This window comes from Lissotriton vulgaris, chromosome 5 (genome assembly GCF_964263255.1).
Source record: "Lissotriton vulgaris chromosome 5, aLisVul1.2, whole genome shotgun sequence".
NCBI classification, from domain to species: domain Eukaryota; kingdom Metazoa; phylum Chordata; class Amphibia; order Caudata; family Salamandridae; genus Lissotriton; species Lissotriton vulgaris.
The window spans coordinates 431,216,430-431,242,973 of NC_141693.1; the positions used below are offsets into that span (position 1 = coordinate 431,216,430).

Here is a 26,544-nt window from a genome sequence, read left to right on the forward strand (position 1 = left end):
ATGACAGATCACCTCCCTTTCACAGTCTGCATACTTTGTCGACACCAGCCACCAACGGTAAAAATCGGGACCCTGACCGAACTTCCAACTCCTAATCAATTGCCTGCGGGCCAGATCCAGAAACCTATTGGTAACTTTCCTGGCCACCAAACCTTTATGGAGGCCCAAGAAGCACAGTGAGGGACCAAGAGGAAAGTTGCTCTCCAAGGCCGCCGCTCCAACTGGATGACAGTAGTCCAATAAGGTGTTAAAAATGGGCTAGGCCAGACAATGTGGAAAAAATCTGCATCCTCAACAGCGTGGTTGTGAGCATGACCTGGATATGTGGGGGGGTGGGGGTCAAATATATCCAATGTTCATAGAAGAATTGAATAAGCTTGAAGCTGGCATTTCTAGACACCCTGAAACCAGTATCCAGTATCTTTTTCCAAGAGGAGTCCGAGAGAGACACTTAAAGTCAGTTTCCCAGCATCTGTCAAGCCCCCTCCAACAAAGCCCTATAAAGCAGCGGGACTGCCTTTTGTTTGACCCGAGATGAGGAATAGATGCCACAGGCAGTCATGTTCCAGAGGTTACGCAAAACTGGCACCCTACCTCTCCTGTAACTTGCGTATAAGGGCACCATGAAATAGGAAATGGCACTCCTGGATATCATGCAAATCCAGAGATCAAAAAATGGACACCATTCTCCCCTAAGAAAAAGATCATCCAGGACAGCAATACCCGTAGCCGGCCACTAACGGAATCCCGGCCAGCCCCCCGAATGACCCAACGCCTAAGTGGCAGAAGATCATGATCATGGGAGTACAGTCGGCGTATGAGTCTGCTGTAAAGCATAGGCTCAAACATAGCACCCAGTCCTAATCAGGATATTCGAGGTCTGTACTCTTGCAGCAGGCGTTGGTCTCAGTAGAAAATCCAGTAGGCAATCCTTAGGAGAACCACACTTGTCAGTCCCCACGCCATCCAGAGAAATGCCCACCAGTGTGCCACCCACTGTAGCTGTGCCGCCAAGTAGTAGAATTTTAAATCTGGAGCAGCTAGGCCCCCCTCAGCCACATGCAAATGCAACTTCCAGAGAGCAACCTGGCGACCTGAACTGCCCCATTAAAGCGAGAGCTGCAGACCATTCAGCTTCCGAAATAATCTTTGGGGCAGTTCCAAAGGGAGTGTCGCAAACAGATAAAATAGGCACTGTGATATATTAATTTTGGTTATGGCCATGCGGCAGTTAACGGCAATGTGGTCTAGATAAGGCCATGCGGCCGTTAACGGCAATGTGGTCTAGAATGCAATGGAGGCAGGTCGGCGATCGCCAGAGGTTCCCCTCATACAGCAAGTCTGAGAAGTGATAAACAGACACTCCAAGGTATCGCACAATGTCTCGCTCCCACTGCAGTGGTGGTGTCTAGAGCACAGGACCTCTCTCGGGGGCATCTCCCTTCAGAGGATAGATAGATGCACGATTTGTCCCAGTTGACCTCAAGACTCGCATGAGCCCTGAAATCTGATAATGATGCTACTGCCCCCAGAAGGCCGGCGTCCCTCCCCCAAAGATACAGCAACATATCATCCGCATTCCGAGAGATCTGTGCAGTTAGAGGCAATGTCCAGACTCTGATAATGGAGTCTCCGGCAAACTGTGCAGGCAAAGGGCTCCAAGGCTAACGCAAATAATAAAGGGGAGACTGGGCAAACCTGCCACATACCCCGCTCCTCAGCAAAGGTGTCCAATATAAGAGCACCAATATGGATCCTCCCCAGGGGGCCAGTGTAAAGACGCTTCATCCACTTGACAGAGAGCAGATCCAGGCTTATGTTAAGTATAGTAGCATAGAGGATGTCCCAGTGAAGTGAGTCAAAAGCCTTCCTAATGTCCACAGAGATAACCAATGCTTCCAGGGGGAGGTTCTACTGACACTAAGAATAAGTGCCAGATGTTGGGCATAGTGCTGCATGTTGGAGTGAAGCCTGTTTGATCCGGATGGATTAACACCTTGGCTGCTAGAGGTTTTCCCCTCCTGTGCTGCATGACCTATATTCCCATTGTTCATGACGAGTTCAGCTCATCATAAGCACAGCTCCACAGGGAAGGGGTTAAGGAACACACATCAGGGAGTAGCCGAGTCACCAATATTTTACTCCGTATTTTGTAGTCTGCGTTAAGCATAGATGGGGGGGCGATATGAATCAAAAAGACCGTTATTGTCTTCCTTAGGAAGTGGCACAACCGCGGCCTCCTGCTACAAGGCCAGGAGTGGACCGTTCTGTCTAATCGTTGAAAAGCAACACGATTCTAGGCACCAGATACGATGCAAAGGCTATGTAAAATTGTAATGGAAACCAATCCAGTCCAGGAACCTTTCATCTCACCATCTTTGATTGCTCCCCGTAACTCCCGTCTGGCGATGTCCCAGTCTCATTGTTCTGCTGCTGCCAACTCAAGGATGACTATAGAAGCATCCATTACATAATTCAACATGTCACCGTCTGCATTAGCCGAACCTCAAAGAATACAGATCGCGAAATTGCTGTAGGAACCCCGCATTAATCTCCGGTGCCCCCAGAAGGATCGCATAACTGAAGTGTAGAGTGGTCTCCTCCACCATCTCACACAAGCCACGCCAGCATTCTACCCGAATTAACCTGCTCTGCATGCGCCTTGTAATCAAATTCGCTGAAGTTTTCATCCAGCAGGTGACACCTACCATTTCTCCTCCAGCCGCCTGGAAGCCCATCCATCACTGCAGTTGAATATCTGAAAAGGAGTTGAGTGTGAACTCCCGATCTGTTGGAAATACAATACCCCCGGAGCACCACCTTTATCGCCTCCATTCTACCCTTACTGATGAGGCCGAAACAGCATTTTCTGACCAGTACTGAGAAATGTGCTTCCCCCAATAAAATCCGAAACGCCTGATCGTCTAAGCGTGCCAGGTCAAAGCACCAGGTAGGAACCTTGGGCCTAGACGATGACCATTGGGACATGCTCAGCACGGGAGCATGATCAGAATACGTTTTAGCTAGATATTCCAGCCCTACCACATTGCAATAGAGGGCCCTACATGTATAAAGCCTGTCAAGCTGAACCACAAGATCATGCAGAGTAAAAGAGTACACACAAGTCTCCAGGTGGTGGACCTGCCAACAATCTATTTAGTCCCATTGACCAGACCATAAATGAGTCGCCACTGCCAGTCTGCTCACTGGTGCACCACGTAGAGGTGGATGCGACCGGTCTTGATTTAAATCCCACACACAGTTAAAATCACCCCACACCACTTTGCAGTAGTGGACTATGAGTGAGAGCAGGGGTGCCAAGCTGGTGAGAAACGCCGGTTGATCCATGTTTGGTGCTTAAACCTTCAAGAGGGCAACATCCTTCCATCCTAACACTAGGACACAATGACCTTCCGAGTTAGAAATAGTCCTGTGCAAGCAGAAAGGGATCCCCGGCCGAATCCAGATAAGAGCACCATGCAAAAAGGCAGAATCAGAAGTAGCGTAAAGCTGGTACGCCAGTGTCCCCTGAAGGGTGCAGCCCTCAGTTTCTGTAAGATGGGTCTCCTGGAGAAACGCAACCTGGACCCCCTGCCGCCTCAGGTATGAGAACGCATTATAACACCTAGACTGGGAAAGAGGCCTCATACATTCCATGTAAGCAATTTAATTTTCGTAGCTATGAGTGACAGACCAGGAAGGAGGAGAGACACGCAGAGAACCCAGCAATATAGGATCCACGTGCATCCAGGCGGATCCCACGTACCAAAGACTCTTTGCCACAGCCCCATATGCTTTAGCGCCGGCAGACCAACTAACCTGCAACTAAAGACAAAACCCCCCACATAAGCCCCTAGTAAAGAACCAACAAAAGGCCAAATGGCCATCTAGATCCATAACGGAAGACTGTATGTGAGAAGGGAGCCGCCAGCAACCTGTAAGCTTCATCACCACCCGGCCCCTCCGGGCCCCTAAACTAGAAGTGGTGAAATTTAACATTAATTATCATCCAGCAAACCAACCTGCCTTAGAAATAGTGTAGGACGCCCATAACAAGTCTCCCCTAAACACTTTAAACCATTGTGTCCACAGACCTGGGAGTAACCCCAGGCAGAGTGCCTTCAAGACCAGGAGTAGTGGAGTCATCCGAATTGGAGGGGCGGCTTGCCTGGAATGTGGGTGGCACAGGGTCCCCTCCAGTTTCCAGAGTAGTAGCAGTATTAACCACCCTCAATTGTTCTAGTGCCACCTGCAACTTGGAAAGGCGCTCCGCCGAGAGCATTGGTGCTTGTGGCGCAAAGACCGGCTAGCCCCAGATGTCTTGGGTCGCACAGTGCCCTTGTCATAAAGTTCAATCCAGACTCAAGGCTGCAGACCGATCTGTAAAAAAAATGTACACGATCCTCAGATTGGTCCTGCAGGTGGGCAGGAAAGAGTAGAGCATCCTCATCTTGCGCAGCTTCCTCTTGACCGCCAGGAAGGTTGCCCTCTATGTATGGACTTGAAGAGTAAAGTCAGGGTGCAAGGATACCTTGGTGTTGCCCACCACAAACTGACTGTGTGCATGGGCTTGCTTTAGAAGATGATCCCAGTCCTGGAAACGTAGAAGACTGGCCACCGCTGGTTGTGGTGGATTCCCATGACTTGGATCGCGTGCTGACACCTTGTGCGCATGTTACAGGTTATAGAAGTTAGAGAGACCCTCAGGTAACGACCTCCTGGAACCAAGTCTCAAGAAAAGCCAGTAGGGAATTCTCAGCATGCTCTGGCAGCCCCACAACGCAGACTTTATTGCTCCTAGCTCGACCCACCTGGTTGTCCAAGTGGGCAGCCAAGCGCTGGGTCTGCGCCTCCAAATCTGTGATGCTATGTTCTGCCATTTGAACCGCTGGCGTTAATATCTGCACTGTGGATTCCAAGGTTGAAACCTTCTGCAACTCCTCACAGATAAGACCCAGCTCCATGGAAATGTGTTGATTTTGCCCTCCAGTCACTCCCCAGATGCATCAAAGGCTGCCAGAAGCTTCTCAAACCTGTCGTCCATATATGCTCTATCTCTGCCTTCCGCCCTTGTTGATCCCTTACTGGGGTAAGTGTAGGAAGCTGGCTCTGTATATGGTATTGCCAAGAGGTGGTTATACCTTGCACAGAGTACAGGGGTTACCCAAAAGTGTACAGAGCTCATGGTAAAACCAAAGTGCTCTATTAGTGCTAATGTGGGTGAGCAGCCTTAGGCCGAACACAGAGGAGTGCAAGCCATTTATTGCACAACATTGACCAATAATAATGGGGACACGACTCAAGAAGCGGATCCAGACCAATTTTAGAAAAATATACTTTGTTTGTATTTTATTTTAAGACCCAAGATCTTGGCAATCAGGTTAGTACGTTTTTAAATAAAAATACTTTTCCCTTTGAAAAATCGGCACTTCGAAACTTTTCAGCACAGTTCAATGTTATCCTATGGGGAAAACAATATTGCGGTTAAACATGTAAGTAACAAACTTACAATTCCAGTCTTCGGGACCAAAGGTCTGCCAGGGGTAAGAGTCAGGTGAGTACCAAAATTGCACCACCAGCGGCACAGGGGAGGATGGGTGCGGAGGTCAAAATCAGACTTCAGCCCAATGCTTTTCAATGGAGGCTGGGGGTGCCTGGAACCACACTGCGTGCAGGTAAGTAGATTGCTTGCAGGAGGCAAGCTTTGGGGGTTAGTACAACCACAGGGGAGGTGCCACAAAACAGCCCTACACCACCAGCGACACAGGGACACCTGGGTGCATGGAGCAAAATCAGAGTTGGCCACCCAATGCTTTCCAATAGAGATTCTTCTTTTGTCAAACTGGCTGCAGGCGTTGCACCGGAGGTTGCAGGAGAGAAACCAGCGACGGCAGAGGTAAGTAGAGAGATGTTGGTGGTCGTAGGAGCACCGTCAGTTCACCTCACCAAGGCTTGGGGGTTTCGGGTACAGGGGTGCCTTTCAACGTCAGAGTCTTCTTGCTGGTCGCGGTCAGGGGGAGCCTCTGGATTCACACTGCAGGCGGTGCCATGGAGATCAGGAGAAGTCGGCCAACGCTGGACTCGAGATCAGTATCGCTGCCAAACTCCTTAGCACAGGTGAGCCACTCAGACTTGGGCCGTAGACGCCTGGGGTAGAGTAGGCAACATACGCAGATCTGCCTGGATCCGGAGTTCTTGGAGTTGGTTTCTTCTGGATTGGTCTGCTGTCCACAGGAGATTAAAGTTTTTTTCGAAGACCGCAGTCCTCCCAGGGTTTCAGAGGTTGCTGGCTGCAGGACAGGTTGCAGGTTAACAGAAGCTGGAGACAGGCTTGTAGGGCTGGGGACAAGGCAGTCGTCATCTTCAGTCTTCTCTGCAGAGATGTCGTCTTTTTTCTTAGGTTGTCTCAGCTCTAGTTTCTCGGTCTGGAGGAGCCACCTCAAAGCGCTCTGATATCCGCACGGGTCTTGTTCACGCTCTATAAAACTTTCAAAATAAATACTAGATTTATGGGTGTTATAGGGAAGTAGTTGGTAGGGCCAATGGGCACCTTACCTGTGGTGACTACACCCTCTATTATGCTACACTTCTGTGGGAGAGGGCATAGACCTAGCCCTGATTGGAGGGGTCCCCCACCTTCAATATTGCAGGGACTGAAAGATGTGCTTCCTCACCTCCTCCACCTTAAGGGTGGAGTTGGCAGAGGTGGTCACACCTCCTATTCTCCTCCTAAGTTTTCCCGACCAAAGCGGGGGTGTACACCAGTGGCTGCCATCTGCTGCTAGCGGAGGCTGGAGGTCGCATTACAAAGGCAGCAGGACTTTGAAGCGTCCCCCTTCTAGCACTGGCCCATCTTGGGGTAGGAGGTGGGACACCTCCGCCCAAGTTGTGTATGGTTTCTGGTCCCCGAGAGCAGAGGCTCTCCACCCAGGGGTCCAGAATTATGTTTGTGTGTGGCAGGCTGCCTAAAGCCAATCGGTGACCACACCAGGGTGAGTAGTTTTTTAGGGGGCACCTCTGAGGTACCCTGTGAGCACATGGTTTAATAAATATCACACTGGCTTCAGTGGGGATTTATTACGAGTTCTTTGGTACCAAACACTCCTGGTTTCTGTGAATCCATCATGGTGCCTGGGGACCTAGACTTGTCAAGTGTTCAGCCCATGTACTCCTTATGGCTTCCCTGGCACTTACCGTATTTTCCGGCGTATAAGACGACCTTTTAACCCCTTAAAATTTTCTGGAAAGTCGGGGGTCGTCTTATACGCCGGGTATAAAATTTTATGGTATTTTTTCATGCGCTTTTTCATAGCGAGGACTTCACTCGAAGGTGTCAGACCGCTTCACAATACGAAATAACAAGAAACAACACACCTTATGTTAAAAAATACAGCCACCGACCCTGGCAACGTCCAAAAATACAGCCACCGACCCTGGCAACGTCCACACCCAGGCCCCGCGCCATGAATTGTGCAAGTATCGAAAGCGAGCGTGTTTTTGTCATAGCGAGGACTTCACTCGAAGGTGTCAGACCGCTTCACAATAGGAAATAACAAGAAACAACACACCTTATGTCAAAAAATACAGCCACCGACCCTGGCAACGTCCACACCCAGGCCCCGCGCCATGAAGTATCGAAAGCGAGCGTTTTTTTCATAGCAAGGACTTCACTCGAAGGTGTCAAACCGCTTCACAAGCGAGCAAATGGCGCCATGAGTCTTACCTCGACTGCCGCTGCCGCTGTACACGCGCCTCCAACCGCTTGCACATCCCCAGGCAGACGAGGCAGCAGGACGTCCGAAAACGGTACATGGTAATGGGCAGCCAACGCCGAAGATGGCAGCGCCCAGTGTGTTGATACGTTTGGCACGTTTGGCACGTTTTGGCACGCTCACCTCTCCCCTTGGCATGGGCGTGGCATAGAAAGGGGACTGTACAATGTTCCCGAATGTTCCCGAAGGCAGTAGAGCACTTGCCGTGATTGGCTGGTTGTTGCTAAGAGGAAAAACAGTCTCGTGACCAGATAGCGTATTTGCCGTACCGTACGTGTGGTGTTGAAGACAGTCTCTGCACCTGTCCATTCTGTACAGCACCAGTACCGTACATCGAGTGCAAATGGCTGACAGTCAAGAACCCGGCAAGGCTCCAGCAGCACATTCCGTGCAAATGGCAGACAGCGAAGAACCCGGCAAGGCTCCAGCAGCGCATCCAGAGCAAATGGCTGGCAGTCTAGAACTCAGCAAGGCTCCAGCAGTGGCAAGGAGAAGAAAATATGAAGCCAGCTACAAACTCAAAGTTGTGGCTTTTGCCACGGAACATAATAACTGTGCTGCTGCTAGGCAATATGGAGTGACAGAGAAGATGGTTCGGGCCTGGAGAGCAAATGAGCAAGCATTGCGGAGTATGCCAAGGGGCAAGTGTGCACTAAGAAGAGGCACCCCACATTGGCCAGAACTGGAAAAGCATGTAGCAGACATGGTGGCCGAGCATCGGCAAAGCGGGTATGTCGTGACCCGAAATAAAATCCGCTTGGTTGCACTTCAGTGGGCCAAATCTAATCCCGATCTCAGCCACAGATTTAAGGCCACTGTGTCCTGGTGTACCAGATTCTTGGGAAGGCATAATCTGGTATTGCGGCAAAAGACAAAAATTGCCCAGAAATTACCAGCGGATCTTGATGCCAAAATGCATAGCTTCCATCGCTACGTCATTAGGCTGCGCAATGAACATGTGTATGCGCTAAGTAGCATCGGAAACATGGATGAAACTCTGATGAATTTTGATATGATCGCCAACAAAACTGTCCATCAAAAAGGCGAAAAGACAATTTTAATAAAAACAACAGGACATGAGAAGTCCAGTTTCACTGTGGTACTTGCATGCACAGCTGATGGTGGCAAACTGAGGCCAATGGTTATTTTTAAAAGGAAAACAATGCCGAAACTCAAGTTTCCTGCTGGTTGTTTTGTGCATGTTAATGAGAAAGGATGGATGGATGAAGAAGGGGTAAAGCTATGGCTTGATAACGTATGGAGCAGGCGACCAGGTGGACTTCTACAAAGGCGTAGTCTACTGGTGTGGGATATGTTCAGGGCTCATTTAACTCCCAGCACCAAGCAAAGGCTGGCAAGACTGAAAACGGATGCTGCTGTTATACCTGGAGGACTGACATCGTTGGTGCAGCCACTGGATGTGTGCCTAAACAAGCCATTTAAAGATCGCATCCGAGAACAGTGGAATGAGTGGATGGTTAGCGGTGAAAAAACATTCACAAAAGGAGGAAACATGCGTGCGCCACAGTTGGATGTTTTGTGCAACTTTGTCATAAAGGCCTGGAACGACATCGATGCAGAAACAGTCATAAAGTCTTTCAAGAAGTGTGGCATATCGAACTCATTAGATGGTATGGAGGACGACTATCTGTGGGAAGGTGAAGAGGATGCCGAAGAAGAGACCACATCATCTGATACGGAATTGGTACAAGATCCATACGATGACTGCCTTACAGATGTACCACAAGATCTCATAGACTTACTTATGAGATCAGATGACGAAGAGGAGGATTTTGAAGGTTTTTAAAGGGAACGTTATAAATCCTGTAGAAATCGCTTGGATTTATGGGAAGTTATGGAACGTTTAATGCACTTGCACTGTTTCATGCACTACGTTATTTATGTTTGCCGTTATTCAGAAGTGACAGTTTTTGATATGGTTTTAAATAAAATGTTTCCGAGTAAAGCAAGATTGTTTCTACAACCAATTTCTTTGCGTTCAGTCTTTCAGTTTGTAAAATAAACGCTTATAGGTACCCACTGCCCACTGATAAAGCCTTACTGCTCACCCACAGGGAGGAGGACTAGACTAATACGGTAAGTTCAAAATACCGGTACATACTCGGAATGGCTATGCTGCGCTGGAAGTGGGGGGTCGTCTTATACGGCGAGTATAGCACTAAACCTAAAATTTTTCTGCCAAAGTCGGGGGTCGTCTTATACGCCGGGTCGTCTTATACGCCGGAAAATACGGTACAATATTTAAGAATTAGCTTAAGTATTGTAAGGGCACAGCCACTCATGCAGATATGCCCTCACCTGTGGTATAGTGCACCCGGCCGAAGGACTGTAAGGCCTTCTAGAGGGGTGACTTAACTAAACCTTCAGGCAGTGATGGCTGGTATGGCACCCAGGCAGGGGAATGCACGCTGCTAGGGCAGTGGCAGGGTCCTAGTGAGGGGGTCCCAGGGGACCCTCTTCAGCTTCCAGGCCCTAGTTATCCAGGGTACCATTTACTAGGGAATTACTGGGGCAGAAGTACTAGTTGTGGATATGTTTTTTAAGGAAGAACCACTGACACATGGAACCTGGTTAGCAGGGGACACTGTGCACTACAGTCGAAACCACATCAATGTACAGGCAAAAAGTGGGGGCTAACCATGTCAAGAGGCACTTTCTCACACCTTTCAAAGCCTTTTTGGCTTTCCAGAAATAGATCTGGCAATACCCTTCCTCCTTCAGTTTGACTTAAGCTTTATAGGTCTTTATTCCACAGAGAGGACAGCCTGCTGATGAGTTCCCCTTCTTGCATCAGATCAATGGATGTGCATCACTCGCTTCATATCAATCTGGATTGTCATGCGCACCAGTGGCCAGAAGTCTTATTGTAAGCATTTGTTCATCGCTGCTGTAGTAATCGTTTATGGGGCTCTGTTTGCTCTCACATCACTGGTTCCAGGGAGTGAGTGGGCTCTTGTGAAAGGTTTAAGGAGAAAAATACCTGATACTAACATTGCATTCACCTGACTGCACATGGTCATGTGAGATTCAAACAATACCCGCACGACTTTTTGTCTACAATTAGTGGGGATTTCAATGCACCCTATTTTGAACATCCGATATTTTGCTTCATCTCATTTGCCAGTAGCACTGTTGCTCACAAAATGAATCTGTTTTGTCTTCATTAAACTTGACGCATAGACTTTCATTCAGCAATGACTCTCTTTACATGTGACTTCCGCTGAGGTCATTCCTGTCTCTTAATAGAAAAAAATCTATTCTACATAGTAGAATGCCACACGTCTCAAGCATGTGCAACTGTAGATCACATGCTTTGCACACCTCCTACCATCTAGCGTTTGTCTCAGTGTTACATGTTAATTTACCCCCACTAGAAGTTGTAGTTCCTCTCCGGGTACTGCCCCTGAAACCCCTAATGTCCCATGGCACAGACTCCACCTTAGATTTCCCCCCCCCCCCCCCCCCCCCCCCCAAACATCGTATCGATATTGTGCCTTGTATGGGAGAGGTTTTTGTTTAGTGTTGAGAAATCAATAAAAATACTATTAAAAAAAATCAATTCAAAGATTCAACACTAGAAAACTAGGACTACGAAGAGATCAACCATTAACAAAACAAAACAGCACCTTCTTCGGGCTCATTGATATGAAGAGCCATAGATTTGGGTAATTTGAAAATTGTTCATATGTAGGGAGGCTTAGGATAATACGTTTACGTTTTTTCACTCTTAAAATTGCAAGTTTCTGTGATGGGAGTATCATAAAAGCCCCTCTTGACTTGTAAAGCGTTTGTTAATAAAAAGGCAGTTCAGCTCTGACTGGGCCAATAGTGAACACAGTTTGTGGAGATGCAATGCCAGGGCGTCCAGAGTGGATTCTAAGGTAAGCATTTGGGAGCGTCTTCTAGTACAGCAGAAGCCCATGCAGAGTCCTGTTTATATATCTATCCCCCTATGACGGAGTCTGAATATGAAAGATCTCAAGTAACCGTGCCAAAAACTTAGGACAAAGATGACACCTTGGTTTTCGGGGCCTGTTTTAGAGTACCGCACCTCGAAAATGACACACCTCTGTTACACAAGATTTTCCTTCCAGGGTTTGACCTTGAAAGGAGTCTATGCTTCATGCTAAGCAGTGGCCCCGAAAAGCCATGCCTTGTTATGCTACAGGTGAAAAATGCTCGACCATCTGCAATGCCCCTGGTAATCAATACTACAACACCGTAAGTCAATACACAACCATGAGTCGAGACTTGAGTAGAAACTCCCTTGGCACCAAGCCAGCTTCAAAGCTAAAAAGCACTACCCCCAAGCTCACAACACCAATCACAGTAAGACACTGAGCTACAGGCTTCATTTCAGCCAGAAGCAGAGGACCAGCTACATAGATCCTGTAGCAATATCCCACAGACTGTACATCCGTCTCATAAAAAGTGCAGTTGTACTTTTAAAGAGGCCATCTCTGACTGAAATTAGGTCCAATGTACAAAGGTCAGAAAACTGACACCATTCCACCTACTTCTCTATGCTCTGTCCATTCAGATAAAAAACTTTTAGGAAGAACCAGGCCATTGAAACTGAAGGATGTTGCCCGACATAGATAAGGGTGGATGTGCAGGATGACTCCTGGTTAAATCTTACCCATCTGATGATACATCTGATTACAATGCACTGATGGCAAGAGCAGCATCTCATCATAATATCAAGCTACATATTAAAGAGAATATCTTCCCCATAGAAAGCCTGTCCAATGCAGAGGGCAGTACACAATTTGCGCCCTTGCTGAAAATCTAAAGAGCTCTGCGGTTTATTTTAAAGGCCCTGTCAAGTTCAGGGTAATGACTCCAACGGTAACAAGCATTTACAATGCAATAGGTCTCACAGCATTAAAGTTTGAGCTATTGCCATTGTATATGACAATGTGTGCATTAATTTGTTAGCAAACTCTGAATTGGTGTATAAAGATGATTTGCAAACTGTCAAATGTTGCTGAATAGTAAGCAACGTTGTGCTAAATATTGTTTGCTAGTCATCCTTGGGTACCAGAGTACTTCACTTGAGGCAGAGGTATTATCTTTTTTCTACGGGTTCCGGTGTGTGTTTTGCCACTAGTGTCCTTCTATGTCTGGTGCTATGCAGCAGTTTAAAGAAGTTATTGGAGTTTCTTGTTGCTCAAATGGCTGTATTTTCTAATATTTATAAGTTTCCCTAGTCTTCATTGCATGATTTTCGCTCGCGAAAAAGTGATGTGCTTGCTGGAAATACTGTATTTGTTTTAACTGTGACGGCCTTTGATCTGTGACACCAACAGAACAATCTGCCTCAATTTCGGAAAGTTTTTCTTTCCGGCCAGTGCAGCTGCACCTGTGGCACCACCCTAACGCCGGCTCTGGCTGGAGACCACATAGGAGCTAGGCAAGGAAGAGGTCTGGGGCGAGGCTCGAGAAAGTGGAGCAGAAAGAAGGAACTGGAGGGGGAGAGAGAGCAGGGACAGATTAGGGAGGTAGAGGGAGGGTGTAAAGCTGTTTGTTGGTGGAAAGACAGAGGGATGCCAGAGAGCTGTGACGAGGAGAGACTGGGAACTGTTGAGGTGCGAAAGTATGGACGACAGAGAAGCCAGACGCGCCCGAGGAGGGGGGCTACACTGGTGGAGGGCAGGAGCAGTGAGAGGCAAGGGAAAGTACTCAAGAGAAGGGGGAGCTGTACCGCTGCAGGTGAGGGGAGGGGACAGATCGGCGTGGAAAGGGAGAGCAGGACTGCTTAGGAGAGAGGGCAGGAGGGGAAGGCGTCTTGCGTGCAGGAGAGGATGGAGTCTGGGTCTGCTGCTGGGAGAAGCAGTGGGGACAGACCGGAGGACAGACGCACCTGAGGAAATACAAGGGTGGAGGGAGCGGCGCTGCTTGCGCTAGAGAGCCAAGTGGGGAGAAGCTGGAGACCAGCAACAGCTGAGGGTCTCGAGGGTGGAGGGGGGGGGGGGGCGGGGGCGAGTTAGAGAGGGAGCAAACAACAGGAACAAGAGAAAGTGCAATGTGGGGGTGAGTGTGGGGAGCAAGACCAACAAGCATTTGCAATGCAATAGGTCTCGCAGCATTAAAGTTTGCGTTATTGGCATTGTGTATGACAATGCGTTGCATAAAATTTTTAGCAAACTTTGAATTGGTGAGCAGTTTGAGTGTGTGCAAGAGTATGCTGTTGCTCACAGCTGTTATTATTCACACAGCTCTAATGATGCACCTCACCACAGGGCTGACGCAGTTATTATTCACAAAGCTCTGATGATGCACCTCAGGCACGGGCTCACTGCTGTTATTATTCACACAGCTCTGATGATGCACCTCCGGCACGGGCTCGCAGCTGTCATTCACACAGCTCTGATGATGCACCTTAGGCACGGGCTCACAGCTGTTATTATTAACACTGCTCTAATGATGCACCTCACGCACGGGGCTGACGCAGTTATTATTCACAAAGCTCTGATGATGCACCTTATGGACGGGTTCACATCTGTTATTATTCACACAGCTCTGATGATGCACCTCAGCCACGGGCTCACAGCTGTTATTATTCACACAGCTCTGATGATGAACCTCACGCATGGGCTCACAGCTGTTATTATTCACACAGCTGTGATGATGCACCTCACGCACAGGGCTGACGCAGTGCCAAGGCAGTGCAGCATGTTCGCTTGCTGCGCTTCATGAACTCTTTGCAAATATACCCCTAGTTAAGTATGCTGCGAGGATTATTTGCGAACATCGCCTAAGGCACCATTCATTTGTCAGCTGTTTAAACTTGAGTCTTGGTAAAGTTCTGTGTGCCTGGTGGAAGCGTGCACTGACGGCTGGTGGTGTGTGTGCATGGCACACCCAGTGACAAAAGATCTCTGGCGGACACAGTGCTAATGCGCTGTTATGCCACAAGACCTAAAAACTGCCAGGGGAGAGCAGAGATGGAAAGTAGAAGAGAAGGAACTGCTGGGAAGAGAGGTGGGAGGGAGCTGTTGAGGGGAGAAAGCGAGGCGGGAGGGGGGTAAGAGGGGGAGAGCTGGGTTTATTGAGGAGAGGGCGTGCGGGCAGAGAAGGGGCAACAAGAAGGTGCAGGGGCTGTGGAGGGGTAAGAAGAAAGGGGGTGAGTGACATAATGGGACGGGGAGAGGTAAGTGAGGGAGCACTGTACCTGTACTGAGAGGTAAAGGGGTAAGAGCGGCGCTTGGAAAGGTGTCAACGAGCGCGAGACGGCGGCGGGTAAAGAGAGGGCTTGGAAAGAAAACTATCACTCAGGATAAGTGCCAGAATGCCGGTCTAACTGGAGATATCGCGATACAAATGCAGATCGCAATATCCAGCAAAGGGAGACAGGGTATGTGAAAGATACACCTTGCCCACCCCACTTCACCTCCCCACCCCCCTCACACACACGCTCTCTTACCCCACCTACCTGAGCATGGACGGGCAGTCAGCGTCGTCTCTCCAGAGGGCCAAAAAGCAGAAATCATTTCGAAAAAACAGCGACTGGAGTGTCGGCCGATGCGGCAGTGCGAAATCGAGGGGCGCAGTGGTAACTCCGTCCCCTCTGGACCGCGGCTCCCTTCCCCCCTCCTGAAGCATCCTTGGTAAAGCGGGGGGGGGCAACCTTAGTCGGTCCTTGCAGATAGGGGGAGACAGAAAAGCCACCTCGCGGGTGCGCTGACAGTAGCGGAGAATTCCTCGTGTTGGGGGGGGCGCAAATTCTATGTCTATCCATTTAAAATATATTTAGAAAACATTGTTCTGTAGTCCTGCTGCTTAAGTCCCATTTAATTTGTTAGATTTTTTTGTTTTTGTTTAATTCACCTAACACTCTGGCCGAGTCTCAGCTAAATACATAAATCTTCACTGCAATATCACTTGCATGTGGTTTGACATCCTTTAATCTTCAAAGTCTATGGTTTCTAAACAAGTAACACATTGGGCGTGAGTTTATCATCCTCGGGGATTACGTTCTGCCGTGTTGGACACATCTGCCGGAAGATAGGGGTCTTATCCATCTGAGCGCGTGCACTATGATGGACTGTAATGGTTTTCTCATAATTATAACTTGACAGACGCGCCTCTACCATTTTTTTCGAGCTCTCATCAGTGTGCCGTCTCCAATCAAACGTCTCGGACTTCTCGTGAGGTAAAAATGCCTCAACACGTCTCTGTACATGAGAGAAGAGCCTCTGACGCACACGTGCGCAGCAGATGCCCACCATAGCTCCTCTCTTGTGATTATTCCATTACTCACTTGCTGTTTGTGCAATTGTTGGACCATCTTGAGTTGTTCTTTTCCACATTCCGACTGTCAAACGTGTCAGGCCCACCCAGAGTGATTATCGATATAAGCGCACGGATATGACGGGGCGGTTGGTTGCTGTCAGTGCAGATGCGTCTTCCCTCGAGGGCCGCTTTTTCATTGGGCTGGAAACTGAAAGGGCTCCACATATGAATGTAGTTGTACATCGCACTGCTCAAAACATTCCACGCCAACGCAACTTGCTTTCTGTCAGCATATTTGTTTTCCGAACTAAAAGCTTAAAATCCTACAAACTGAATTGCCATCTGCTACGTGCAAGTGTGTGGCAATTGCTTTTTGAAACCAGAACAAAACAGAGCTGCTCCAGCAACAGGTAGGAGGGGGCCGCTCAGCGAAGCTTTTATCAGCGCCGCACGCCTCTCTGCAGACTCCCCCTGCATTCCAAGAGGCACGCGTCGCGATCCGGTCTGCCAAGGCATGCTGTGGAGAGAAGACCTGGCCGTGCACAACGTTGTCCTATGGGGAAACACTGCGCGCGCCCAGGTCTTGTCTCCACAGTCCTTTTTGTGCAGAGACGCCGACTATAGTTCTGGATACGAGAACGCGCTTAGCGCGTTCGTCATAGTGAGACCTAACACATGTCCTGCCTCTGCACTGATGCAGAGAACAAGAGATAACTACAACCAGACAAAGAAAGTAAAAATATTATCACTGTTGGGAAGCGTGCAATAAAGGTAGCATATATAAAGTTGCTTATTGAGAACTCTGGTATTTCTTCTCGCAGTGACCTGGTCAGTGGGACAAATTTGAAAACTTGATGCATCATCTCCCAGAGACTCTTTCAAAAAACCTGCAGGAGATATGATTGGCCATGGGTAAGCTATTTCCAATGCCAACATTACGTGTACCTTAGAGACTAAACCCGCAGCCTAAAAACCGATTCATATTGGCTTGCTAATACAGTGCCATGCTGGGTCTCAAACTTTGGGGTTCTGGACCATGGTCCAGTAACACCTCATTGGCCTGTCTTTCGATGGGCAACACTTATTTTGACCATAAATAGATGAAATATTGAGAAACGTAAAAAAAGACATGTACACTGTGAAAGCCATGGGTGTTCTACAGCATCAGTAACAAACGACTGGCTTTCGTAGGCTGCAAAGTTCTCCAGCTCCAAAAGGTGGGTTCTGTTACTGCAAGACAACCCTACCAACAGCAGCCCCTTCAAAGTGGACTACAGTCAGGGAGGCAACCACAGTATGTCGAAGATGTTTTCATAGTAACAGGCGATGCAAAAGTAGAGGTGCCCATGGGAGAGGCACCTTTGGCCAGGAGAATGCAACTGCTTGCTAGCAAATATCTGTAGAAGATGATTGAGGTTATATCCAGTTCCTCAGTGGAAGGAAATAATCCTTGATCATCAGGTGAGTCCCTTCCATTGACTGTACTTCCACGCCTCCCCTACAAATCATTGCCACAGTGACACAAGATCAACAAGAATCATCACAGGCTATAGGTGTCTGTGGGACCACCCTGTACTCTGTTTGATTGTACTCTGTCCACACAAAAAACGAAACAACTTTTTTTTTTTCGTAGACACCGCGAGTGAATCCGGTCATAAGTGTGCCTTGCAAGGTGGATTGCTAAATGCTTTCAGATATATCACACTAAAGCCAAATGTACACTGCATACAATACCAATTTTGCATTCTACTTGTAAAGAAGGTGCTTCAATGGTGTTCTTGCACAGCATTATTTTCACTTCATATGCTCCCTACCCGCTGACCCGGAAGCAAGCACTGAGTAAGAACTGCAACATTGTATTATTTGAATATTCTTTGTCCAGTAACGAGTCATTATAAAGTTTCATCTGCACTCAAATACACAGAGTTTGAGGGAGAAAGCACAATCTAAGGTCGAGTGCGTGTTTTGGTGCATTGTAGGTTTCACTGGAGGTTCCATGAGTCACCTAGAAACTGAAACTCATTCTTCAACAAAAAAACAACTTGTCATTTTCAAGCCCAGCACTGTATGGCAGAAGTGTGCACAGTGCATATTTTAGATATATATTTTTAACCAGGTAGACTTACAGGTGACCTTGGGATACGCATATAGAAATTGCTCTAGGGCTTATGCCACTAGTCCCTGTCAAACTATTAGCTGCCAAACTTTTAAACACATTACCCTCTACGATGGTCAAGTAGTTGTGTGTGTTGAAGGCAGCTGACCAGTCTAAAATCTTTAGGGGTTCTGGGTCTTCATTGTCTAAATTCTTTAAGACCGACATTTGAACATCAAACAAGGTGGTTTCAGTTCCTCTGTTTCAACGGATCCTCGACTGCCTTTCTACTAAGATGCAGCTGAATTGAGACCATGTTTTTCTAGAGCTTCAAGGAGGTAGTGTAGATTAGATATTAGCTGATGTGCTTTTAAGGTCAGAAGAGTCCAGTGAAGGTTTTGCAATTCATTACATCTTTCTGGCCTGCATTTGTTCCCTGGGAATTACCCCTGTGCAAAAGGATTTTATCAAGTCCTTGATGGAAGGCTAGCCCTTCAGAGAAATGCTTGAGCATATGGGATCCCCTGGGCTTTACATAAGATTAGTGCATTTCATAATAGCAACCACATCTTCTACCATGACTGTTCAAAAGGTGAAAGGCAATGGGCTGTTGCTGTGGTGGAGGCATATGCTACCCCCGCCTTTCCCCCCCAAGTCCTCGTCATGTTACCATTAAAATAGGCTAGTAGCTTCAAATCTTTTTTTAATATATTGCATCTTGACTATACATATTTTGCATCATTTTTTTTTTTTAGTAAAGAACCTTTTTTTTTTTAGCAAGTATCGCTCTTTTATGTTTCACAGTGTGTTGTATTATGGGGTCTTTAGATCATTCTCTGAGTGAATCTTCTGCAATGCCAGTTTATTTTTTTCACCTCTTCAAACGATTTAGTGTACCATTTATTAGGTCTCGCGCCTGCGTTGCACGCGCAGCACCAGCCATTTTGTAAGGGAAAAACAGGGTTATAGCACTGACCTAGGAATTGCACACGCTTGTGCGTGTGCGATTCCTTTTGTGCTACCCCATTGGCCTTTGCGTGCGTCTTTTTCTAAAAGACTGCACGCAATTGGCCAAAGGCGGGCGCATTGCTCCGCCCGTGGCCTATTGGTGTGTATTACATGCTTTTAGGCCGTCATGTGGTTTCAATTATCGTGCTCAGACACGGGTGCAATAATTGAAAGCATGGCTCGCAGTGGCGTGCCCGCGTGCACCAGTCGTGGGCTTCTTTGTATTTCAAGCGGGAGTGAAAGCAAACACTTTCCCTGCCGCTTGTTCACGTAAGCAGATGCTCACTTTTCCTGTGCTTTAAAAGTGAGCCTCTGTGCATATTTATCAAGGCCACACCAGTGAAAAAACGTGGCCAAATAAAACATGCTTTTTGCTATAAGTGCACTAATAATCACACGTATTAATACCGCCAGAAGGAGTTATTACCTCGGATACAGGTAGCGGACTTGAGAAATCAGAGACTCCACTGTAGAATCACGTAAAAGAAGAAAACACCTCGCAGGGCCAAGTTAGTGCAATTTCAACTCACTGCATGGTTTTACCTCGTGGGTCCTGGTTAAGTAATTAAATACTTTATTTACCACTCCTGCACATGAAAAACCAGTATGGCACATACCTTGTATACGCAGATGCGCAAAGTGTAATATGCTATTTATTGCCACTGTAGTGGGGGAGGGGCTTTGGGGCATTATGAGTTACTCAAGGCTTTGCCTCTCCCGAGTCATGGCTACCTACTCCTCATACTCGGCTAATGATAATACATTGTATATTACCCCCCCCCCCCCATCTAATCATTCGTGCATGCAGGCACAGCCCTGCTTTGCCCCCCTCACCAGCCTCCCGCATATCTCCCCCCCCCCCCCCCCTTTTACCTGGCAGCTGCCAGGGCATCCCGGCTTACATGGAGACTTGTATCTCCCAGGCACAGCCGGCTCGCGCTGCCAGCAAGGCCAGTGCGCACGACTCACCCGATACAATGACCTCCCCGAACCCTCGTTTATTCTGCATTCGTTGTCTCCATTTAAGAGCCTGGTTTGCACTGCGAGCTCCAACGCCGGGGGCCTGTGCGTTTTATTTCAGTGTAAAGACGCCCGGGGGATGGCTGTGTTGAGTTTTTATATGTAGCGCTTGCAGGCCTTCTTTCGGCACTTCACGTCGCTTTGATATTATCCGATACCACAAATGGCCCCGTTTCCAGGGACATCAATCCACGGAGGACACATTTATCTGTGTCCCACACTGGCATTTCTAAAAGCGGCACTGCAAGCAAAATAAACTTTTTTTTATGAACATTTGTGGGTGGAAAAAGGGCAAACTGGTTTCCCGGGAGGAGCCCATCCCCCCTACCTCACTACCAGAGCCAGAGGGTGTGAGGTTCTTGTAGGGGGGTCTGACACAGTCCCTGGTGAGACGAGGCCAACCCCCTCCTCAGTGGGAGTGCACTCACACTCCGGGTGTCCTGGTCCTCTCAGTTGTACCTAGGCCGCCCCTGAGGATTGCATGGTGCCCTCTGCCAATGACTGTGGGTGGCACAAGGCTGGTGCCAGGGCAGGAGACCCAAGGAGTAGGCCAACCCTCTCAAGGTCACGGAAAGTGGAAGCAGTAGAGTGTAAGTGCCAGAGTGTCCCGAGTACAACACAACAATACTATGTGTAACGTAACTATAATGATCGGGCACACCTGGTACTCCTTTTATCTTCTCCTCGGTGGCTGCTTGAAGGAACCGGAGGCCTCCTTACCTTCAGTGATGAGGAACGGTCAGGTGGAGGGAGTCCTTCTCGCAAGCTAAGTAGTTAATAATTATTCTCACGAACTTCCTCAATAGGATGATTACTGGCTAAGTGTAGTTAACATTGTGGGAAAATATTAGTTTATTACTAAAACAAAAACCTCGTAGGGTGAGCAAAATAAAACTAGCATTTGCAACACAATAGGTCTCGCATTTGCGAGAGTTTGCGCTACTGGCACTGTAAATGACAATGCCTTTTATCGATGTTTTTTGAAACCCTGCAAGCGATGCATAAACACACACATTCTACTTATTTTTACTGCAGTCTTGCTTCAAGGATAATAAATAGAAAGTGTGTGTTTACGCACTGCTTGTTTTATTTTGCTAATGCTTTGTTTATTTTATAGATGCAGCATAAGCGTATATTTTGTATTTCCCCATAATGCACTAATTATGACCTTTAATAGCAAAGTGATCTGCATGTCATTCGGTCCCATAGGTGTGTCAAGCATTTGTGCTGCATTATATGCAGAATCTTTATGGTGACTAACTTTTAGATAACCACTTGTGTTCAGCTTGGAAGTTTTTCTTTGTGTTGACCTCGGTTAAGCTGAAATACAGCTAACCTTCGCCAGGACAAACCTCCTTCCTAAGGGTCACACAAGTCTCATGTCTATGGGTGCAGATGCTCACATCGATGAAAGGCCGCTTCTGCTGTGTCTCACATGGTCATGTGTTGGCCTGGTGTTTTGAGTGTAAGAGCTCTCAGTTGGCTGACTATTGCATATCAAACCTTTCGCAGCACCCTGTCTAGCTAGCTGCTTGTAACATAATGCTCTCAATTGTAGCGTGCATATAATTTTAAGGTAGTTCTTCCATATGTGCTTTTCCGATTGTCTCCTGCAGTAGTGTAATTGCATATATGTCAAATTATCACTCCACTGCAAACCATAAATAAAAAGTGTCATTTACAATGCCAAAAGTACCAACTTTTAATAATGCGAGACATATTGCATTGCAAATGCTTGCTTATTTTGTATCTTGGAAACCCTATTCGTACATGCCAACATTTTGAAAGAAGAGGTAGTTTTTGAATACAAATCGGGAGACTTAATTTTCCACATTGAAAATAAGGCAGTTTCAGATTGGACACAGCTAAAAATCGAGCCATTTGTGGCTTAAGAAATCGGGAGTCTCCCGCCTGGATCGAGCCTGTTGGCATTTATGCTATATACACTCGGGCAGTTTTATCCATAAAAGTCCTTACATCCCCATTACAAATTGCAACAGGGAGACTCAATGCTTATGCCATGTTAAAAATAGTTCTGGCTACAGCCTATAAGGAGGCACATTCTTAAAATCAAAAACTATGTTGGCATCTTGGTTTCGGGTCTTTTTTTTCTTCTTTTTTTCAGTATTTCTTTATTAGTTTAACACAGTGACATGGGGTCCTTGGTCCTTTAGTATGAAGTTAAGTATATCAATATAATGCCCAGTTGTACAACGGGTAGTGATTAAAGCGCAAGTCACTGCTGTCCTTGGATCCTCGTGTCTGCAACCAAATAACATACTCACAAACGCAACCTATGTTCTTGGCAGACCGACTGCAAACTACCCTGCTCCATCCTGGCCCTCCTTTTTGTTAATATTCCCAATACTCTTTTGCTTGTTCTGGAGACAAATAATCTCTGGGTTCCTGACAAGTTTTCATTTACAGTTAATGTGTCCATTCATTTTCATAATCGACTATGCGCTTGTCTGCGTTTGGGGAAGATTTTGTTATGATACTCCATTATTTGAGTTAATAGCAAGTTTAATGAATGTCCCTTCCTAAAACTACATGCAATCCATCAGCTACCTAAAGTAATTTTCCCTTGTATTTCTAATACCACTGTTCAGCGATTCAAAATGCCATGCCACTGTGTTTTCTATGGCCCAAAGAGGACGTTTGTAGGGGATTTTCTTGGAGGAGAGATGAGATTGATATGTACTGAGTTTACATTTTGGTCTCCTGGGGTATTTAGTTCACTTCACACTGAGGTGGTTCTTGGTCCTCAGTTCAGTTTACCCTGTCCATTTAAACAGAAGAGTCTTCTCTTTTTTCTGTAGGGCTTGGGTATTATTAGTCCACAATTACCATGGTCCAAACTAGTAGGTAGATATAATTGTATTTTGGTATGTTTTAAGTAAAATCATTGGGACTTCTAACTGGTAAGGAGTGTAGGGTAGCTTAAGTAACATTTAGGGATTGGTGGGATGCAACAGGAGGTGGTTGGTCTGACCAGATTTTGAAAATAAGGTTTGATTGGCATGATCAATATGAAAGTCTTAGGCGGGGTGGGGGGCATGGGGAGGCTTCATCAAATTGTTAAATTTTAAATGCAAAGAAAGGGTTTTAGTACATGTGGATCTAACCTTTCCATTCATGCCAACTCTGGTAATGAGGCCTTCCTTAACCCTTTCGATGCTGATGACGAGCTCAGCTCGTCATCACCCACGGGTGGCGTGTGCTGATGACGAGCTGAGCTCGTCATGTATCGCGGAAAAGGGAAAACAGCCGCACAGCGCAAAAATCGCCGCAGCATCGATGCGGTTAAGGGTAAAACTATCAGAGGCACGGGACAGAGACCTCATCTCTTAAGTTGATAGAAACCCTGAGAACAGCACTTTTTTTTCTTAGGAATGAAATAGGTTACAAATCAGTGACCTGAGGATTTAAACTCGATATCTGCACTGGTGTGCACAAGAGTGTTGGCATTTCAAGCCTTTGTACTCCTCATTCAGTTGAAAGTACTCCATAGCAAGACAAAGCTTCACAGATTGTACCTGTTGGAATTTAAATTGCATGTGGGGAGGGCACCTTATTGAAAGTAAGTGGGTGCAGAACAGGAGTCCATATCTTTTTGACTCCCAAGAATTACAGTGCAGGGTATAAATAGCTATACAATTGCCTACATATGGTAATCCTTTTCCCACAATAGCTACATGGCAGAACGAAGTTCATGGTACCACCCCCACCCCCTGAGATATTTGTCAACGAGGGTCGGTGGTGCCCTACAAGTTCCCCTAATCATGGGATCACCGATAAAGATACAACAGTTTGGTTTGGCCATCTTTGAACAATGAAAACTCTCCTGTGTCCTTTGCAAATCTTTTTCAGTAATTGGGTTGTAAAGCTCCTTTCCAGTGTCTTGTCTTGTGATATTGTCATACAGACTCACTTTGTTTTGCTCAAACTGTGATCTTAGTTGACTATTAACTGATCCTTTTTCCATCTGGCAGATGAAGCTAACCTCGGAGTACCTCGAGTTAATGAAGTACCAGTCAATTGCCAAAAACAGCAAAATCTACTTTGGCAGTGACATCCCCAGTATGTTCTTGGATTCACCAGCCTTGAAGCACTTGCCTGTTGCGGGGACGTCCAGTGCTGATCCCCTCACTACAGAGGTCCCCAAACCTGCAGAGAAAAGCAACGTACAAAGCAAGAGCCATAAAGGCTGAGATGTGTAAACAAGCCCTTCGACAACTACCTGTCTAGTGACTATGGATGGCAGAACAAGGCCCTGCCAGGTGCATAGGGGCTGCACGCCAAGCACACAAGAAGCTGATTCATAGGAAATGCTGGGAAACTCAGCACTGGCTGGACAGAAACGGCTATCTGCGCTGCTCCACCCAACACATGTGAAGAGCTCTGATTTTATAGATTTTTATTTTTTGGTCAATATTTTCTATGGTCCTGCTAACTCTACAGTTCCTGCACTAATCTCTGTAGCAACTTTCTGAGCTGCAGAAAAGGGATGAAAATGCTAATTGGGTGCTACAAGCAGCTACACTGGAATATTAAATGAAAATGTGCTGATTTGTACTCTGAGTGAAAGCTTATGTTTCTTAGATTCATGTTTCCTGGGATTGGAGGGTTGGGGAAGGGAGTTCTCTTAATGTGCTTGGGATCCAAAGAGAACTTCAGGATTTGTCCCTGAAGTAGCCAGTGTACCAGAATCGGGAGGGATGGTGATTGTGAAAGGACATCTACAGTGCACAGGATGCTGAGAAAAGTGTGAATTCTGATGAAGATAATATGTATTTCTATTATAGATTTACTTTCAGAACTTAATTGCGCCTCTAGTTTTTGTCACTGAAAAATGTATGTGTTGACCATTGTCCTATTTAGTGATTCATTATGACTTAGACGCTGTTTGGTTCAAAAAGAGGCTTGGCTTTGAGAGACAAATACAAAGCACTTGATTCAAGATTGGAGGGCCAGAAATGATACTTCTGCTCCCCAGGTGTCAGACTAGATCTTGAAAAGTACCTACGCGCGCCAGTTGGTTTCGTTGAGTAGGTCTATGTCTGTGTCGGAAGTGACATGTGCGATGCCTATTTATGCACCACCCAGGCATGCTGAGATCAGGTTCTTTCTTTCTGCTCCAACAGCTTGGATACAGAGCTCTACCTCAGTCATTTGTTACCACTTTTTCAACACTTTTTTGGATTCTTTTTGAGCTTTGCTCCTAGTATGGGCGGGATCTGTCCCACAACAAACCCACAGGATTTGAACCGTGTCAGGAATGTCCCAAACAAATGCCTGTCTGACCCACACTGACGCACATCAAAGCGATTTGCAAGCAGGCGATGTAGCTCCTGGAGGCGTGGCAGTAGAAGGCGCAACTCCGATCTCTGTTCCAATCTCAAGAGACGATCTCGGGCCTGGTCTCGCAGCCAATCCAGCAGACAATTGTCATTCCACTCCAAGTCATCGAAGTTGAGTAAGTTGAAGAAGCACAAGATGAAGAAGTCAAAGCATTCTTCAACTTCTTGCAAGCTTAGTGTTTCAAAGTCCCCACTTCCGCACTCCACCTGCACAGCCGGTGGTCAGCTCCGCTCCACTCTTCCCCAAGTTCGCTGAAGTGATCCCTGCCCAACTCAAGGGATTTTTAATGCCATGTACTCCATCTTTGGACCAACGGCTCCCTCTGTCATGCCTTCGGGGCCAAGGAGCTGAGAGGTGCCCCTGCTGGGTTACTGCCTGCAGGTCAGCCACCTATCACAGCCGGGCCCTCTGGATCCACCCCCAGATACGAAGTGACACCGTTATTTACGCTGGCCCCAGTTCCCTCTGCTCCATACCTATACCACTTCAAGAGGACCCGATCTTTCTCTTTATTCGCAGACTGCGTCACCCTGACGCCACTTGATCTTGGCGGCACTGCCCAGGCTGCATCAACCAGTCCTCGACAGACCCTCAATCCTGTTGGGGGGGTGGGGTGTAATGATGATGAAGAAGGCTATGGCCTCCTGGAGGATGTTTCTTACCAGGAGGAAATCTGGTATAAGAAGCTGGGCGACGCCAGGGGTCTGGACCCTGCCCCCAACTCTGGCCCGGTTTCTCCTCTGGACCCAGCCATGGAGGGAGGAGCAGGCTGAGGTTAACGGGGTTTGCAGTGCATGTCCAATCTTTTCTAATGAACATGCCCTTTGACTGGTCCGCCAATTCAGCTACAAGGCGGACCCGGCCCTCGATCGCTTAAAGGAGAGTTAGTCACTGGCAGATCCCTAGACCTCTACTTGGGTTCCCAACAATAGCAACAATCCTTCCTTTTCCCCTTCTGTGGCCAGGGCCGAGGCTCTTATGTGTGTCTTACACCTCAGGCCAGCAGGCTTCCCAGTCCTGTTGTTGACGTGG

At 47.3% G+C, this 26,544-nt stretch overlaps 1 protein-coding gene across 2 annotated transcripts in view; it reads left to right on the forward strand.

The window, feature by feature from the left end:
* The window catches only part of ERLIN1 (ER lipid raft associated 1), a 219,853-nt gene extending 195,127 nt beyond the window's left edge, over positions 1-24,726 (forward strand). For both annotated transcript variants that reach the window (XM_086921840.1, XM_086921839.1), the window contains one exon: positions 24,144-24,726. In XM_086921840.1, coding sequence (XP_086777966.1) covers positions 24,144-24,362 — 219 coding nt within the window. In that variant the 3' untranslated portion in view covers positions 24,363-24,726. The remainder of the gene's footprint in view (positions 1-24,143) is intronic.
* The last annotated feature ends 1,818 nt before the right edge of the window (positions 24,727-26,544 follow it).